This window comes from Pholis gunnellus (genome assembly GCF_910591455.1).
Source record: "Pholis gunnellus genome assembly, chromosome: 8".
Lineage (NCBI taxonomy): Eukaryota > Metazoa > Chordata > Actinopteri > Perciformes > Pholidae > Pholis > Pholis gunnellus.
Genome location: NC_136534.1, coordinates 15853634 through 15871560, shown reverse-complemented (window position 1 = coordinate 15871560; position 17927 = coordinate 15853634). Strand labels below are relative to the sequence as shown.

At 41.6% G+C, this 17927-nt stretch overlaps 2 protein-coding genes across 2 annotated transcripts; both read left to right on the top strand.

Moving 5' to 3' along the window:
- Nucleotides 1-6986: 6986 nt before the first annotated feature.
- LOC306700071 (SPRY domain-containing SOCS box protein 4) lies at nt 6987-7943 on the top strand (the record flags this gene model as incomplete). The annotated part of the gene is made up of 2 exons (XM_079164966.1): nt 6987-7731; nt 7813-7943. 2 exons carry the CDS (start codon nt 6987-6989, stop codon nt 7941-7943), a joined length of 876 nt encoding a protein of 291 aa, XP_079021092.1.
- A 1413-nt stretch (nt 7944-9356) lies between these two features.
- Nucleotides 9357-17841, top strand: msh5 (mutS homolog 5; the record flags this gene model as incomplete). Its single annotated transcript, XM_079165469.1, has 24 exons — nt 9357-9452; nt 9540-9663; nt 9818-9898; nt 10195-10248; nt 10362-10483; nt 10599-10708; nt 11003-11038; nt 11174-11256; nt 11361-11406; nt 11730-11868; nt 12021-12083; nt 12180-12308; nt 12429-12501; nt 12645-12754; nt 12893-12973; nt 13079-13166; nt 13259-13326; nt 13964-14082; nt 14314-14440; nt 15141-15290; nt 15549-15623; nt 16981-17127; nt 17339-17476; nt 17554-17841. The coding sequence occupies 24 exons, from the start codon at nt 9357-9359 to the stop codon at nt 17839-17841; spliced, it is 2547 nt and encodes an 848-aa protein (XP_079021595.1).
- Between the last annotated feature and the right edge of the window lie 86 nt (nt 17842-17927).

Genomic DNA, 17927 nt, shown 5'->3' with positions numbered 1-17927 from the left:
TTTAGGGACATGATGAAGTACTGGCTGAAAAAAACGGGTAAGCCAAGTAAATTCAAAGGCATGAAAGATATACACGCTGGACATCTTTACGATAGATATTCGGCCTCACCACGCATGGTGTGGGAGGTTGAACATCTTGAAATTATCGTTGAGGAGATTAAAGATTCAATAATCGAGATCATTGAGGCATTGAAAGGCATTAAGCGTGATCTGTCAAAAAAGGAAATCTCTCCGGAGGTTGAAGGACTTGCTAGATACTTTCTTTGGCTAATTCTGAAAGACCAGAAGAGATATAAAAAGATATTTCCAACAGGAATGGATATCTCAGATCGCCACTGTGTTGAAATCATGTCATACATCGATCAAGAGGAGAGTGATTATTGCCCAAACATCGTCAGATGTAAAATCACAAATTCAGTTAAGGATTACCTCCTCAGTTACTTAACATATGGGATGAAGCCTGTGATCCTCTCAGAAACAATCAGATACAGGACATTTTGCAGTCAGTCACGCTGTTACACGTACGCTGAGATACTGAACAAAATGTGGTCTTTCATGAGAGAGATGAATAATAAGATTGTCTCACACAAAATGTACCCAAAGTATCATCCGTTCTTCTGGTTCAATAACGAACTTTCAACAACTGACTCAGCATATGAGGACGCAGCTGAACCTGCGCCAAGTGCAACAGCACAGCAAGAACTAAAGGAAAGGTCAGTTCAGGTATACGTGGAGGCACTGGTTTCGCGGATATTCAAAAAAACAGATCTGACCTGGACGACTGCAGAAATCAAGCCCATCACTATGCGTCTGTTTGAAAGAACGTGGATCGACGTCAAGGATGTAAATTTTGATCCCAAAACATTAGAAAAAGTTGACAAGGCCATTTTCAATGACCTGTGTGTGATGTGGGGCGGTTTAAAAAAGGTGCTGTTGGCCATGAAATTAGAGGAACGAGAACTTGGGAACTGCATTGCCTCCCGTGTCGAATGGAAACTGACACGACGACCCAAAACGCCCAGCATCATCAGCAAGTCCCTCTCGTCTTTGGGCGATAGCATCTCCAACATCTTTATATGGGCAAAGGAGGTTCAGGAAATCTCCATGGAGAGTTCAGAAACATCACAGTCAGAGGAGAGTTCTCTCTCAGAGGGGGGAGTGTTCAACTGATGAAGGCTCATCCGCTCATCCGTTCTTCTGTTTCGATGACGAACATTCAATTCCTGCCACAGTATTTGAGGACGCACTTGCTGAACCTTGGCCAGGTGCAACAGCACAGGAATAACTTCTACTGTGATGTTAGGCAACATCTGATAACTTCTACTGTGATAGTATAAATTATCAGATGTTCTAATAATCTAATAACGTCTACTGTGATGTAGGCAACATCTAATAACGTCTACTGTGATGAAGGCAACATCTAATAACGTCTACTGTGATGTAGGCAACATCTAATAACGTCTACTGTGATGTAGGCAACATCTAATAACGTCTACTGTGATGTAGGCAACATCTAATAACGTCTACTGTGATGTAGGCAACATCTAATAACGTCTACTGTGATGTAGGCAACATCTAATAACGTCTACTGTGATGTAGGCAACATCTAATAACTTCTACTGTGATGTTAGGCAACATCTAATAACTTCTACTGTGATGGTATAAATTATCAGATGTTCTAATAATCTAATAACTTCTACTGTGACGTGTGTGTGTGTGTGTGTGTGTGTGTGTGTGTGTGTGTGTGTGTGTGTGTGTGTGTGTGTGTGTGTGTGTGTGTGTGTGTGTGTGTGTGTGTGTGTGTGTGTGTGATACTCAATAAATAAACCTGTGAAATGAAGAACTGCCTGACTCGACTGACACAATTGGAAAATGACTTGTTTGCAGATTGTATATCACTCTCTTACTCATTTTTATATCTCCAACTACAATAATAAATATTCTCTACAAAAGAGAAGTAAAAGGGGGAGGCCCCATCTTTAAACCTAGACCTATCTAACCATCCTTTCACATTAATTCATCAGTAATAATAATCCAATAATATAGTATATAGCAATATTGAAACACACCAGCGCCCATTTGACTGTATTATGAGGACTTTTCTTTGTATAACCTCAAGCACATTTTGCTCCTTATACTTACATATTTACTTGTAATTTAGTCTTTTCACATTGTGCTAATGCTGCTTGTACTTATGACCTCACTATTTTTTCTCCACTGTCTTTGATAGAAGTCTAAATCCAGTCTGCTGTGTCTGGGTTACCAGGTCAGGTCAGATGCTGCCTGTTTCTTCCCAAGGAGTTGAAACTTTTGTACACTTGTGGTCAGAGATGGGCAGTATTTCTATTACTTGTCTTTGAAATACGTATTTCAATTACTTTTGAGTATTTTGTAATTTGTATTTGATAGGGTCGATTAAAAGTCGAACGTAATTTGTAACAAAATACTTCAGAGTGGAGTAATTTTGTATTTAAAATACTCAAAATACTTTCTCCACGAATCAAAAAACAGTTCACGAGTTCAGTCTTCAGATCTTCAAGTTCAACGGATTGTCTGCCGAGGTAAATATTTTATCTGAGTGTGACAGATGTCAACTAGCTTGATGTATAATTCATGTCTGGGTCTGGCTACATAGCCTATTGTATATTCATAGTGATGGTTATAATATCAAGCTAGCCATCGATGCCAACATGCTAATGATGCTAGCATGCGGTCTAGGCTAGTGCATAGCCAGTGTTTAGCAAGTTAACTTATCAGTTGAGTAGCTAGCTATAGGAAGAGGGAGATTGGGAGCTTGTATGTCATATGTGATGAATATTTTCTTGTTGATACAAAGCCAAAGTTTATAGGCTGTTAAGTCCCATTAATAAAAATATATATATACATAATCAAGTTGTTGTCTTTTAATAGCTTTGCTTAGTTACACTGACATTCTGTGACTGTTCTTCCTGTTTGTGGGGTTCACCAGAGCTTTGTGTACATTATATAAACCTGAATGCTCTGCTATACCAAATTGCGAGAAAACAGTATTTCCTATATTTTAAATACAAAATACATGTATTTTGTTACATTTTCTGGCACCAGTATTTTGTATTTTGTTGTAATACATTTATTTGGGGGCATTTTGTATTTTGTATCAAAATACATGTTGATGTATTTTTGCCCATCTCTGCGTTTGACCAATAGCTATCTTTCTACGTAGATGGCGACCTTGTTTCCATGCAGCCAATTAAATCTTGCAGAAAGCAGTATCATCATCATTATATCATAAGCAGAGAAGATGGTAAAAAAAAACCGACTATCAACCAGATAGCAGCCTGCTACACAAGTTCCACAGACCCTGGACAACAACCTTTACTGCAAAAGTCTCCTTCCTACCTAAAGCAGGAACCCACGTCTTGTCCTGCACCTCGGTTTGTTGAATGAGCCAAACATCCACCGGGGAAATTCACCTAAAGTCAGTAAGGTATAGCTAATTAGCTACAACACATTAAACAGTATGCAAATGATCATGCAAATGTCCCTTCAGTCAGTTAAGACACTAGTGTGGTCCTTACTCTTCAATACCATTAACCATTGTCTGTCCATGACATTTAGGCAACAGCACAAGTGTGTTTACTTTTCTTTGTTGCTCCCCTGCTGGGGCTCAGCCTGCCAGCTGCTGTCAAATAAACATAAGATCGCCTAGTAGTTCCCTTTTGAAGTGGACTGCACAGGGTATTCAGCCATGTCAAGTAAGATTCCAGAACGCAGGGAGTGAAAATACTCAGTTCAAAGGGAACTGTGAACTGTGTAGGAAAGTCGTTGTGCCACTGCTGGAGCACTAGCATAGGGCTGTCAAACCAATATTGAATTTACGCATCTGTGTAAATTCAATATTACAACAAACATTAATGTTAATTGTCAGTGCTAATGTAGGCTACTGTAGAAACTAACCTAACCAACAGTACACCACCAACCGTGTGCTCTGGAGACATCGCTGTTCGCTGAGTATTGTAGAATTAAACGATATGTCATATTGATAACTATTAATTTATGGGTCCCAGGAGGAGATCACCGAATGGTTGAATTTTGGCTGTGAAATTCCTTTAATCGACATTCCCTAAACAGGGAGCGGGTAGTAGGGAGTACTGTTTATGCTTTGTGGAACAGAACACATTAAAAGGTCGTAAGAATACAGCCAAACTGGATAATGAATTAAACAGGGTTTTGTACAGGGTGTAATGAAATGGACAATTGAAGACAAGGAATGATATTTGATACAAAATATAATCAAGGAAAAAAAGATTGGCATGAGTGCTACAACTACAGGAGCTTTGTTTATCTGTGTGCTGATGAAATTCCTCACGCAGAATCAACAAGCATTTATCTTTTGACATGTTTTTCCTTATCTTTCTTATCGGGTTGAGGTTGTCGTTCAAAGAAGTACAAAGACAAAGACATCTGCCTCCCTGGTACAAAGCAGACACCTGAAGTCAGAGTGGCCTGTGGAGATTTGTACGAGGACCCTTATAAAATCCAATCTCTGTGTAGACATATCATTAAATGAGTTACCTTCCTCATGTTTATTTTGCATGAAAGTAGGTCAGGCTTGTGGGCAATGCAGACCTCAGTCATGGCTGTAGCCCTCAACGAGGCTGAACAGATTGGACACATTAACCTTTACTAGTACTCACACGACATATAGAGAGGGAAAGGGATTGTGGGTAGGAATCAGAAAACAAAAAAAGAAACAAAAATGTACTTGACACATGCTGCATGGGTTCTGCTAGGTCACACTACAGGGGTGAGACTGGTTTTCTGAATGCTCAGTCAAGTTCCCGTCCTTATTGTGTTCATGTAATGTGGTTTGTGGAAGCTCTTTTGGTTTTTAGGGTGACAGATATGGAAGGGCAATTTGCAATCATGTGTTTTTCATTATTGTGTAATTCAGTTTTTACCAAACTTTTTGTCTGGGGGCCCACTTTGAAAAAAATGACAAACCATCTCGACCCAATTCACAACAGGCCTTTTCTATAAATCGTGAGGAGAGCAAGTCTTGCGTAAATGAATGTTCCTGACCATTTGTACTGCCATTTCCGCATATATTTTGAACTGGTAAACCAGCCATTTCGAAGATATCTACATTTAATAAATCACAATTGTTTTACGCATGTGTTAATGGCAATATATACATGTCAAATACTTTATGAATGAGATCAAATGAATACATTTAGGCAGAGTTTACAGACAGATTCTTTCGAAATATATCTTGTAGAAGTGATTTAGGAGAACTTGCAGCATTCACCAGTTTTCATGTATTTTGAATTTTCTCTCAGGTACCAACATCATTTTTCGAGTGGTCCACACCACACAAATAAAATATTAGCCTACACGATTTATCAATTAATCTAGAAAAAAATACATATTAATATATGCATTCTAACTACTACAACTACAGCTATTTATCTATAGATTTAAATTTGACAAAGACATTTTGGACCAGTAAGTCCATGTTTTCTCGAAGACAGCGTCCAGGGTTTAAATCTCCCTTCTCGCCGTTCCTCTTCATGCGCCTGCGCTCTCTGGAATAATGAGTCGATTTGGCTTCTATTTCATTTTCCTCTTCTTGCTCATCAAAAGCCCGAGTTTGATCCTCGTCGTGTGTTTCGCCATTTACGTTTACATTCATTACAGAACGCGATAAAAAAAAGAAATTAAAAAAAGATAATTTCAGGGGAACAATAGATACAAATGTGATAACAGCTCGTGATCTCCTCCATTACAACACGGCGGATGCGTAACGTTATCGCTGCGGTTTCTTTTCAGTTTACAAACACGTCATGAGATATCTCGTCCTTATCACTGCAGCTCTTGTCTTGCGTCATCAGAAGTGATGGACTGTGCTGTTCCCGTCCCGGAGGTCGTCCCGAATAACACAACTAAAACACCGGAACGTGGGTCGCGGTTACGTTACCGAGCCGCGATAAGACGCAGGAGATGCTTGATAAGAGCCCGTTATAAACACACAGAGGATGTCTGCAAACAGCCGGCGTTCAACGAGCACAGAGAGGGACGCAGCAAAACAGCCGGTAAGATTGATTGTTTTGAATGACCTGCTGCAACAGGTGAAATAACCCAAGACACCTTTAAAGTGTGCACGTTTGTTACTAATCTACTTATTTATTGGCTCCACTTCCACGCTATTGTAATACACCATATTTGTATATCCTACTTTATTCTACTCTACCTCAGCCAGAGGTGGAAAGTGAAAACAATTAGATACAAGATTTAATTTCATATACTCCAAATATACTACACTTCAGTGGGAAATATTGTTCCTTTTAACTCCAATGCATTTATCTGACAGCTTGGCCAATATATATTTTTAAAAACCTATAATAAGAATATTAAATGTTTTACACAGCAAATGCAAAAACAGTAAATTAAAACCCTAACAGTATATAAAATAGCTGCTTAACGTTAAAATGTTAAATGTCAATGCATCAGTGATGATTAACCAATAATTTAATACATTATAACTTTGACAGAGATCATGTTGCTTGAATAGTGGGTGTTTTAAATGTTGTACTTAAAGTCAATTTAGCACTTCCATACTCAATTGCAGTTTTGAATACTTATAATGGAATAATTAGTGTATCCTACTTTTACTTAAGTAAAATATTTGAATACTTCTCCCACTGAATGTACCTGCTGTGTTCTGTCCTTTATTCCACCACACTTCTTTATCAAAAATAGATTTACCAAACATGAAAAGTATCTTTAGTTGCACCCCTTTTCTGTTTGGTATAAAAGGTAAAACTTCTTGTTTACTAGGTTCATTTACGAGGTTATATTTTTGTAGGGTACTTTTATATTAACTGTTAACTGACTGGAGCTGGGAGTAAATACGTTTTCCCCCTGTGTATAAAGTTGTGTCTTGTTGTCTTCTCCACAGTTCTTCTCTGACGATACTTGGCAGTGACTCTGCCTATGTGTTGGGCTCAATGGGTGTCTCACTGTCAGTTTGGCTGTGCAGCAGGGCAGACAGTAGCCCTCTCTCCTCTTCATCAGCTTTCCCTCCCCTGGCTGTCCCGACATCCTCTCGCCTTGCTGTCATTTTGAACTCTTTTCCGGTTGCTCCAGGAGACAGTCGCTCACACTGGAGCTCAGTGCACCGCTCTCCTCACTTCCTGCTGTCGGCATGCAAACAGGAAGTGACACGTTCACCTGTTGAGCTGAGCAGCGACGGGGTGAGGGCAGACACGGGGGTGAAGAGTGGGCTTCATGTCTGGGAGTTGCTGTGGAGCCCCAACGACAGAGGTAGTCACGCCGTCATCGGCATTTCCAGGCAGAGCTGCCCTCTGCAGGCCTCGGGGTACAACGTGCTAATTGGCAGAGACTCGCAGTCCTGGGGCTGGGAACTCAAGACCAATCAGCTCTGGCATGCCGGGCAGAGTCTGGGACCTTACCCAGGAACAAGGAGGAGATGCCACTCTGAGGCTGTGGAGGATTTTAGGACACCGTCTTCCACTTCATCACACACAAAGGTGGCACAGACAGCTCTTCCCATCCCTGAGCGCATCCTGTTGGTCCTGGACGCCGACGCAGGGACCCTGGGGTATGTTGTTGATGGCAGCTTCCTTGATGTTGCTTTCAAAGACCTCCCTCGTGGAGTGGAGCTGTTCCCAGCAGTGAGCAGCGTGAGAGGAGGAGCCAGCATACGACTACGATACCTGAACGGCGCCACGAGTGAGTATCAGGTGTTTACACAGATCTGTTTTGGTTAGATCTGAGTCGTTAAAACACAAACACTTTTTCTTTCCCTCCCAGGTGATCCCCCTGCCTTGATGGCTCTATGTGGACTGTCAATTCGACACATTTTAGGGCAACAGAGGCACACTGAAATGGACAAACTGCCTCTACCCCCTTGTCTCCAGCACTACCTGCTTTTTACTCATTAATGTACACGTATTCATGCGCAAGCGCAAACAATAGGAAACATTTTTGTGTACCAAAAAGTGTACCAAGAATTTATAGATTTTTATATGAAAAAATTATGTACACACATATTATAGCCATACAAATGGATATATTATTTATCTTATTTATTACTACATAATATGCATTTCACTGAGGTTTCAAAGCATTAACAGTGAGCTGGGAGGAATTTTCTTTCTGTTTGTTTCTTTGTGTATATAATAAATTACTCCCTGTTGAATTTAACGTTGTCATTATTACTGTTCTACAGTTTTAATTCTTTTGTGAATAAGGAAAACATAAACCATATTCAGTAACAAGGCAAAAAATATTATAATGAAGAAAAGGCCAAAACCTTTAGCTGCACAGGGGTCTATATGAACCTGCTTCTGCTTTCACTGACTGTGGAGGAAATGTTAGAATAGCCTAACACTGATAATAATAAATAGTAAAAGAGAGGCATGATTATACCAAAGTTACAAAATGGCCAGATTACAGGAAATAAAAATTGTGTGGCCCGTTTAGGTCAGAGAGCCTCAGATCTCTGATTTAAATCTTGACATTAAACTGAATTATTAAACTAACATAAAACACATTGATGATGCCTGAAATTACATGAAACGGTTGCTTCTTTTATTCTAAATAATATAATATTGTATATATATATATAAATTATATTATAAATAATTACTCCAAACAAAACTATGAATGAATTTGATTTCAGAATGAACCTGTATTGCTCAATGATAACAAACTGCATAAATTCAGTTGCATCTTTAAATGAGCATCTGTGTGGTTAAATTAAAGATGACTCAGATTTACTGGCTGCTAGATCAGCAGCTGCCAAATAAAATAAATAAATAACATTTTAACTATAGTGTAGTTATCATGTTTTTCCCAACATCCAGGCTTTAAAGGGTGAGAAGCAGTATAGACTTTAGAAGTATAAAATAACTACTGAGTGGCAACATCACAAAGGAACTGAGCTGCTCTCTGGAAAACTGACACAAACGTTGTCACAGAAGAGCTTATTATCAACTTTACCAACTATTCTTACGCTTTAACATCAACGTCACTATAAATAGTCCCGACCCGTCCTGTAAGTAACTGTTATATGTTAGTTAACGGCTTTCAATAGATAACTAGTCTGTTATTAACGGTATTTAACGTTGGCTAGCTCGGCTCAAGCTAACGTTAGCTAACGGCTAACGTTAGCTTGCTAGCTAACATTAAATGGCGGCTAACCGTTGTTGGTTGATTTATTACCCTCGTCTGCTAACTAGCTAAAAAAAATGATTTCATGCAAGTTCAGTGTAATGATTGTGGTTTTTATAAAGTCAAATAAACTATAAAAACATTAGTTTTATTTGACTGTTCATATCTAGAATGAACTGGTTATGGCAGAACTGGAAAGTCTGAGAGGAGGAGGAGGATTGAACTTTGGTCCACCAGGCATAAATGGAGATGAAGAGGAGGAGGAAGACTCACCTACAGTAAACTCACATGTCACAGTCACACTGGCAGTGCAGTATATAGTCGCATCAGTCAGATGCACACTCCTGTATTTTTTGTATTACCAGGTTTTACTGAGTGTTTTAGCCCAGCATGGACAGATGGGCCTCTGCTTCTATGACAGTAAGGACTCCTCTTTACACTTTATGAGAGACACTCCTGACAACTACGACCTCCACCTGCTGGCCAGAGGTAAACAACACACAGAGCCTGTCACCAGTTCAGTCTCTTCATGGTTTTCATGTATTTTCAATAGCTCATAAATCATGTTGATGTCTAGAGACTGACAGTTGTGCTTGCCTTACTACCCTGTTTGTGTCTCGTACCTCTTGTCTTTTCTACTTAGTCCTCCAGGAGGTCAGTCCCCAGGTCATAATTACTAGTGCAAAGCAGGAGCGCTGCATGACACGCTTCCTGCAACAACTTGGTGAGTGCCGTGAGAATCTCAGCATGGGACAGAGAAATATCACACACAGAAAATGTTGTTTTGACACGATATGAGACAAGTATATTCTAGGTCAAGGGAATGAAATGAGATTAGTGATGCTTGATACCGCAGCCAGATAGTGTGATAAGGGAGAACAGTGATACAGATATTATACACAGCTTTAAAAGGCTTTCACTGACACAGTTATGTCATGTGAAAACACTACTTTAGCAATAACTTTCACACAACATATTTTTGAATTTCTTTCTTTTAAACTTGCCTCTGCTGTATCCCAGGATCAAACCCAGACTACAAACCAGAGGTCGTTACGTATCCATATGTGGACTTTGGTAAACAGACGGCCACCTATAATATCCAATACCCTCATCAATTTTAGGCAGGAAGTTATGTTTTTGCATTTAATTAGCATGTTTTTCCCACAATGAACGGATCGATTTTGCAGGTCTGGAGGTCGGTAAGCAGAGGTTACTTTCAGCCCATCTGCCTTTCCTTCCTGCCTCCATTTCAGAGAGAGACAAAATGTCCTACCTCTCCTCCTGTATCTCCTTCGACTCCCACCTGATGGTGAGCCAGCTGTCTACACGTCATCCTATCCATCAGTCCATCGATCACAAACTCAAAACACAAAATCATTTGTGTGTGTGTGTGTGTGTGTGTGTGTGTACATCCGTTGGGGTAGCTGAGGGCAGTGGGCGCTCTGCTGAAATGTCTGGACAGGAGGAGAGTGGGAGTGGAGCTGGAAGACAGCAGTGTTGGAGTTCCTATCCTACAGTTCAACGCCTACACGCTGTAAGACACATGTAGCTTTGCACACACACACACACACACACACACACACACACGTAATGGGGACCTTGAAAGAGTGTTGTCAATGAGGGAATGTTTTTTTTTACCACTCTGTATTTAGTTACACAGATTTTAGTGTGTTAGCGGTGTGCATTTGTGTCATTGTGTTTCATAGTACATTTACAGTATTACATTTTCTCTGTACCATCTACTAGATGACCATCTTGTGAGATGCAGATGTTTTCGTGAATGAAAATGATGCTTCTCTGAAATGTGCGTTGTTTCTTCACAATATAGTAAAGGTGTTGTTTGCATTGACCCGGATACCTACAGGTAAGACTGTTCTCTATTACAAAGATTATCTTTACCCGACATATGTCCCTTAAATGTCTCATTTGTTGTTCCTTGCTCCACAACTAAAACCTACAGTGCAGCTGTTCATCACCATGTACTTTGTATTTGTTTCAGTGTTCTGCAGATCTTCAAATCAGAACTCCACCCATCAGTGTACAAGCTGCATTCTGGGGAAAAGGAAGGACTCAGTCTTTATGGTATGCGGCCCTGAAAGTGGCAAATCAGGACATCATTACTCTCTTTCTCTTTGTCTTATCTGTTGGTGTTTACAAGAAATTCATGTTCATGTTGTGTGTTGTAGGGATACTGAACCGCTGCAGGTGCAAGTTTGGCTCCAAACTGCTACGGTGAGAAACATCTTTTTAAATGTTTTGATGTCATTTATCACAACAACAATAATAATGAAGGAACCTTTACTTCATCAAAAGTGAAAATAAGTCTTTTATTACAGAAGAATGTTGTTTCTTTTAGCAAGTCCTCCGTATTAAGTTAAACTAAACTTCACCACCATGCTGTGTAACAGTAGCACCACCACTACTACAACCATTATGTTTTGCACACACACATCATCTGGTTAACTCTGAGGCAGACAAAAGATGTAACGTATACTAGTGTTGTACTATTTGCTTTAAAGCACCATAAGTGGTAGTGGGTTCCTCTCCTCTTTCAGCCAGTGGTTTCTGCGACCAACACAGGACCTGGCCGTGTTACACAGGAGACAGGAAGTGATACGTTTCTTCACGTCACCTCGGAACTCCGACGCCCTGAGCACCCTGCAGTCGTCGCTACGCAACATCAGTAACATACCAGTAACTACTCCGACTCATGATCTCTTTTTTTTTGTCTCCAAATCTGTGATCGTTTATCCCTCTACATGCTGTGTGAACTAAGAAATGATGACTCCGCCTGAAGGTCTGTGTGTGTGTGTGCTTGTGTGTGTGTGTGTGTGTGTGTGTGTTAGACTCTTCTGCGCAGGATGTCTCTCTCTCACACTAAAATGTCCGACTGGCAGAGTCTCTACAAGGTTGGAGCAACAGTTTCACCACACACACCTTATATCCGTGTGACAGGGCCTGTTGAATAAATGTGTAAAAAAGTCGCCTTTGTGTGTGTTTGTCAGACGGTGTACAATGTGGTGTGTATCAGGGACACGGTGCGACACCTGCCTCAGTCCATCCATCTCTTTCGGGATATCAGTGAAGGCTTCTCTGATGACCTCCACCACGTTGCCTCCCTCATCAGCCGAGTTGTGAGATTCACGCAAAATCACACAGGACTGCAAACCCGGGAAATCTCCTGGCTTTTGTTGCCGGTAGTTCACCATTGTTTTTGCAGTGTTAATGACTGTGACTCCATCTTTGATTTGTAGGTGGATTTTGAAACCAGCATAGCTGAGAACCGCTTCACCATCAAAGCCAATGTAGACCCAGCAATCGATGAGAGTAAGCGCCTCCGTACTGGACTCAAAACTGGAACAGTTTAAGAAGGCCTGATTCAAATCTCGCCGTGTGTTTTTGAGCCTGTGTTGATACGGCTGCGTGGTGGTTGATTTAACGTGTTTACCCATGCTCCCTCCCTCTGTCAGAGAAGAGAAGGATGATGGGGTTGTCTGACTTCCTGACAGATGTAGCCAGAAGAGAGCTGGAACACCTGGACGCTCACATTCCCTCCTGCTGCGTCATCTACATCCCTCTGGTCTGAGCTTCATGTCGACACAGCGATCTTTCAAACATTAACATTTGTATTTACTCATCTGGGTTGAGCCCACATTGTGTAATGTATAAGTGGCGGAAGCACTCGGGTCAATATGTCATTATTTAATTCTCCTCACAGATTGGATTCCTGCTCTCTGTCCCTCGCCTGCCCAGCATGGTGGAGAAAGAGGATTTTGAGATAGAGGGGCTTGATTTTATGGTTTGTGTATGATCTTGTCAACATATTGTTTTGTTTGTGTTCTTCAAAATCACAAACGCCTGTAATGTGCTGTAATACTGTTTTCTTTGCGTCCATGTGGGCTAGTTTCTGTCAGAGGACCGTCTGCACTACCGCAGCCAGAGAACCAAGGAACTGGACGACCTCTTAGGAGACTTGCACTGCGTCATTAGAGGTCTTTTACCTTCCTGCTGAAGAAAACGTTCACCTGATAGCTGTGTACCTGACATTGAAGGCTTTCATGATCTTACACTTTCTGTTTCTCAGACATGGAGACGGCAGTGATGACACAGTTGCAGAGCGCAATCCTCGAGAGGAGCGCCTCGCTCTACAAGGTCGGTGTGCACTTCCAGGTTTAAAACACGACTCTGATGAAATGATCGTGTGCATGAAAGTAATTGTCGTCAATGTGTGCAAGTGGAGTCTGTTCGGATTAGCTAACATCTTTTCCTTGCGTGCGTTGTGTTGAACATGTTGATTATGAAACAGGTCCTGATCCCATTACGAGTTATTTTCAAGTGTTCGTCTCGTGACAGATGGCCGCGCTTCTACTGCAGATTCTATTGTTATTTTTGTGGGCAGAATGAGTATTAAGTTCAGATGATGAATAATTGTGTTTACAATATTCTAGCTGTGGTCAAAATGTTGCAGCTGTTTTTGCAACTAAGCAATTCAATTCATCTTTTTTAAACAACGAGTGTCCGAATACAAACTGATCGCGGGGGCTGTGCAACAAACACACAAAATAAATGATCGCACTGCTCCTGCAACACTTCTTTGTCCTTCATCTGTATGGTCAGTAGGTTCCAAATACTCACATTTCCCACCAAAACCTGACTAAACACACAGCTTCTGTCTCTTTTGTACATGTACAACCAACACTCTTAAGTTTGTGATCACCTGCTGCTCTTTCATTGGTCAAACGTTCTCTGTTCAGGTCCGTCCGGGTGTTAAATGTGTGTGTTGTTGCAGGTTCTGGATCTCACTGCCGAGCTGGACTGTCTGATGGCGATGAGCGCCGCCTCCCAAGAGTACGGCTACACCTCACCCAAACTAGCCAGCCACAGAAAGATAACAGTTACACAGGGCAGGTAGGCACTCGCGCGCTAGATGGAAACAAGTATCCAGGTATGATCATTCTTCATGTAATGTCAAACTTCATGAAAGTACCACGGGAAGTATCATGTCATGTAAACTAATCTCACATTGATTGCTTATCACACACACACACACACACACATACACACTGAAATCTGGAGTTCTTATTTGTGATGACATTGCATTACAGGACTGATAGATGTCTGTATTCTGCGATTCTCTAGACACCCGCTGTTAGAGCTGTGCTCTCCTGTGTTTGTGGCCAACTCCTTCCAGAGCTCAGAGTCGCAGGGCAGAGTCAAGATCATCACCGGGCCCAACTCGTCTGGCAAGAGCATCTACCTCAAACAGGTGGGACGGTCAGAACAATACACAACTGGATCATCTCAGTAACAGGCCCCATGATGAACTGCTTCTGGTCTTCACTTGCTGTGATATGCTCTACCTTTTGTGTAACTGTGACACTGTGCTGGCATGTATGTTTCTACATGTGACCCAGTTTGTACATGTTTCAGTTTTCCTATCCGCCTGAAATTAACTTGTCTTTTGATGTTTTGTGGCCAAATATATATATATATTTTTTTTATTGCTTATCTTTTGCTATGCCAAACTAATAGAGAGTTTTTAATAAACAAAAGACCAGTGACGTGTGGAAAAGTGGTAGAGAATACAAAAGAATCTGCATAATTACACGTAATCTGCGTTCAACATCTGTTTCTTCAGCGCCGATAGCTGCACTACATAATAGGAACCTCAGCATTCAGCTGACATGATGTTCAAGATTTTCCCTTCTCTGAACTATCTAACTTATTAATTACTGGTATCAGAAGAACCCTTGAAGCTGTACTTTACAAATTAATCAGAAAACCCATTTAGAGCGCCGTAATTAACCGTGACAATGAGGCTTCTTAATGAGAACGTCTTCATTTTACACTCCATTAGGAGGAGCTCTGACTTGTAGGCTGATGTGACTCCACTCCCACTTGTTTAAGTTCACACCACAGCCCCCCTTTCACCCAACCCCTGACTCGTTCTCATTTGACTTTGCCAGGTGGGTCTGATCGTGTTCATGGCTCTGATTGGCTCAGACGTGCCTGCAAAGGAGGCAGAGATCGGTCTGGTGGACGGGATGTTCACCCGCATGCAGAGCAGAGAGTCTGTGTCTGTTGGCCTCAGCACCTTCATGATAGATCTCAACCAGGTACCTAACACCCACACACACACACACACACATTTATGCACACAAGCTGTGTGTGTGTGCGTGTGTCAGTGTGTGTGGGTGAGGAAATAAAAGATGTGAACTTCCAATGCTACTGTCCTCCAGCTCCACTCCCACTCTCCACCTGTCAAGACATTTTTATAAAGCAGCTACTGCCTACAGCCATCACACACACACACACACACACACACACACAATAAAACTAAATGTAGTATAACACATTGTGTCTCTATTCTCCAGATGGCCCAGGCTCTCAACAGCAGTACTGGCAACTCTTTGGTTCTCATCGATGAATTTGGAAAGGGAACTAACACAGTGAGAATTAAGTACATATGTATACACGTAACAAGGACACACGGTGTCATTATTGTGAGGCGCCTGAAACCAATCCAGTATTATCCAAGTTAGAGCTGCAGCACGAACAGACCTTCGGGTCAGCCCAACATGTGCCACCTATCAGCAAGAAAACAGCAGCAGCTGTTCAGGCCAGCAGATATTGAGGCATTAATGTGCGCCATCTCCACGCAAAAGGAGTAATGCAATTTTGGAACTTTTGGTTCATAAATACTTGTTGGCAGCTGGGGTATATTTCCTGCTGGATGCCAGGAGACATTAGAGTTGACTCTGAGTAACATCATGCTCGCTGTCCTCCATCACTGTCTGCAAGGTTACTCTGGAGAGGGACGGACGAGGTCCAAACCAATTTCATTTATCTTAAAAAGGAGATACAGATGTGGGGAGACAGAGCCTCGAAGAAAACAATAAAATAAAATTGCTAATGTGGGTTAAATTAGTTCTGTCTTAGCTTGTTTACAACAAATACTGAAAGCAGCTATAATCAATATTTTGATTTGCTGTTTTCAGCTGTGCACCAACTGCTCAGCACCAATCAGCAGACAGACACAGTTAGAGACAAGCTGGTGAAGATAGTGAAGCATTTATCAGCTCATGAGTCCGATATTTCCCTCAGGAGCAGGTAGAGACCAAAACCAGACCTAAATCACTGACTTTTATATTCGTCAGGTGGTTTGAAACAAATTAATAATAATAATGCTGCAGCTCTGTAACTGCTGTCAACTTTAAAGGCGATAATATGTCAATGCTGTGTCCACAACTTGTTTTCACTGCTCCAAGTGGCCAAATAAAATCTGTTATTGCCATTTTAATTACAGATTCATGAAAAAGATAAATCCCCAAAAGTTAACATTTGGTGTTTTAAAGCCACAAACTGAACTGTGTTTCTGTTGTATCTGAGTACTATTAGTACTGTGTAAACAAATGCTTGATGCAAAACCCCCAAAGTGCACATAAAAACAACAGCTTTACAGGTAAGACAGTGTAACACTCTGGTGCATGTGTTTAAATGTAAGCAGCTAAAGCTTTCCTTGCCTGTACGTGGTGACATGCTTATTTTTTTTTTGCATGTCACACCCCTCTGTCTTTCCCCACATTTTGATCTTTTTTACTGTACACACTATCAGAATACAAAATCTTTTTATGCAGAGAACAATAGGCAGGAACGTTCTGTTAATTGGTTTATTCGTGGCTCCAACTCAATCTCAGGCTATCAAGGGTTTGTGTAAAGAGCTTAATCTGTATTAAGACTGTCGAGTTCGACCTATAGGAGCTTCATCCTCGCTCAGAAACACAACTGTTTATTGTTCCCCCTCAGGTGGATGGACTCTCTTTGTTGGCTGCCTCGATGTCTCATTGGCTGAGAAAACCTCCAGTGGATGTTCCTCATGTGCTGTTGGCTACTAACTTCCACAGTTTGCTGCAGCTGGCCCTGCTGCCCTCCTCTGGCCTGCTGTCTCTTCTGGTACTGACAGATACTCAGCTGAGCTTTTTGCATTATGATGACGTGTAGCCTGAAGCATTTTGTGATTGTGTTCAGTGATAATAAACTAATGTGCTGCAGGAAACTTCCAAATGACCAACTAGCTAATGAGACACTGTTTTACCTCATTAGACGTTTATTTTATTGTGTATGTGGTTATGTATCAGTGTGTGTGTGCGTGTGTTTGTGTTAGACTCTAGAGACAGCAGTGGACGGGGATGAGTTGGTGTTTCTGTACCAACTGAAGGAAGGAATCTGCCAGTCCAGCTATGCTGCCAACATCGCTACACTGGCAGGCCTGCCAACTAGCCTTGTGCAGAGAGGAGTGGAGGTAAACACACACACAGATACGTAGAAGCATGCTCGCATAGACTAACTGTATGTGTGTGTGTGTGTGTGTTTGATCAGGTCTCTGAACTGTACAGGACGGGAAGGCTCATCAAGCGTATCGACAAAGCATCGTCGGATGAGCAAGCGAACCGGTTCGTTAACCTCCAGCTACACAGAATGACAAACCAACACAAGAGAGCAGTGTGTGTGAAACAGATGGGTTTCTTTATGGGTGTGACCGACAGGTGCAGGTCTTTGGTGGAGGCGTTCCTGAGCCTCGACCTGGAGGACACAGAGTTGGACCTTCAGCACTTCATGAAAGAGGAGCTCCTGCCCTCTGCTGGGGAGCTGCTGAACCGCAGCTGAACTGTTCTGCTGCTCTGTGGTCAGTTTGTCCGTTCACTGTTGACAGTTTTCAGCTAGTTTTGGGAGAGAGCGCTACCTGAGGCTCC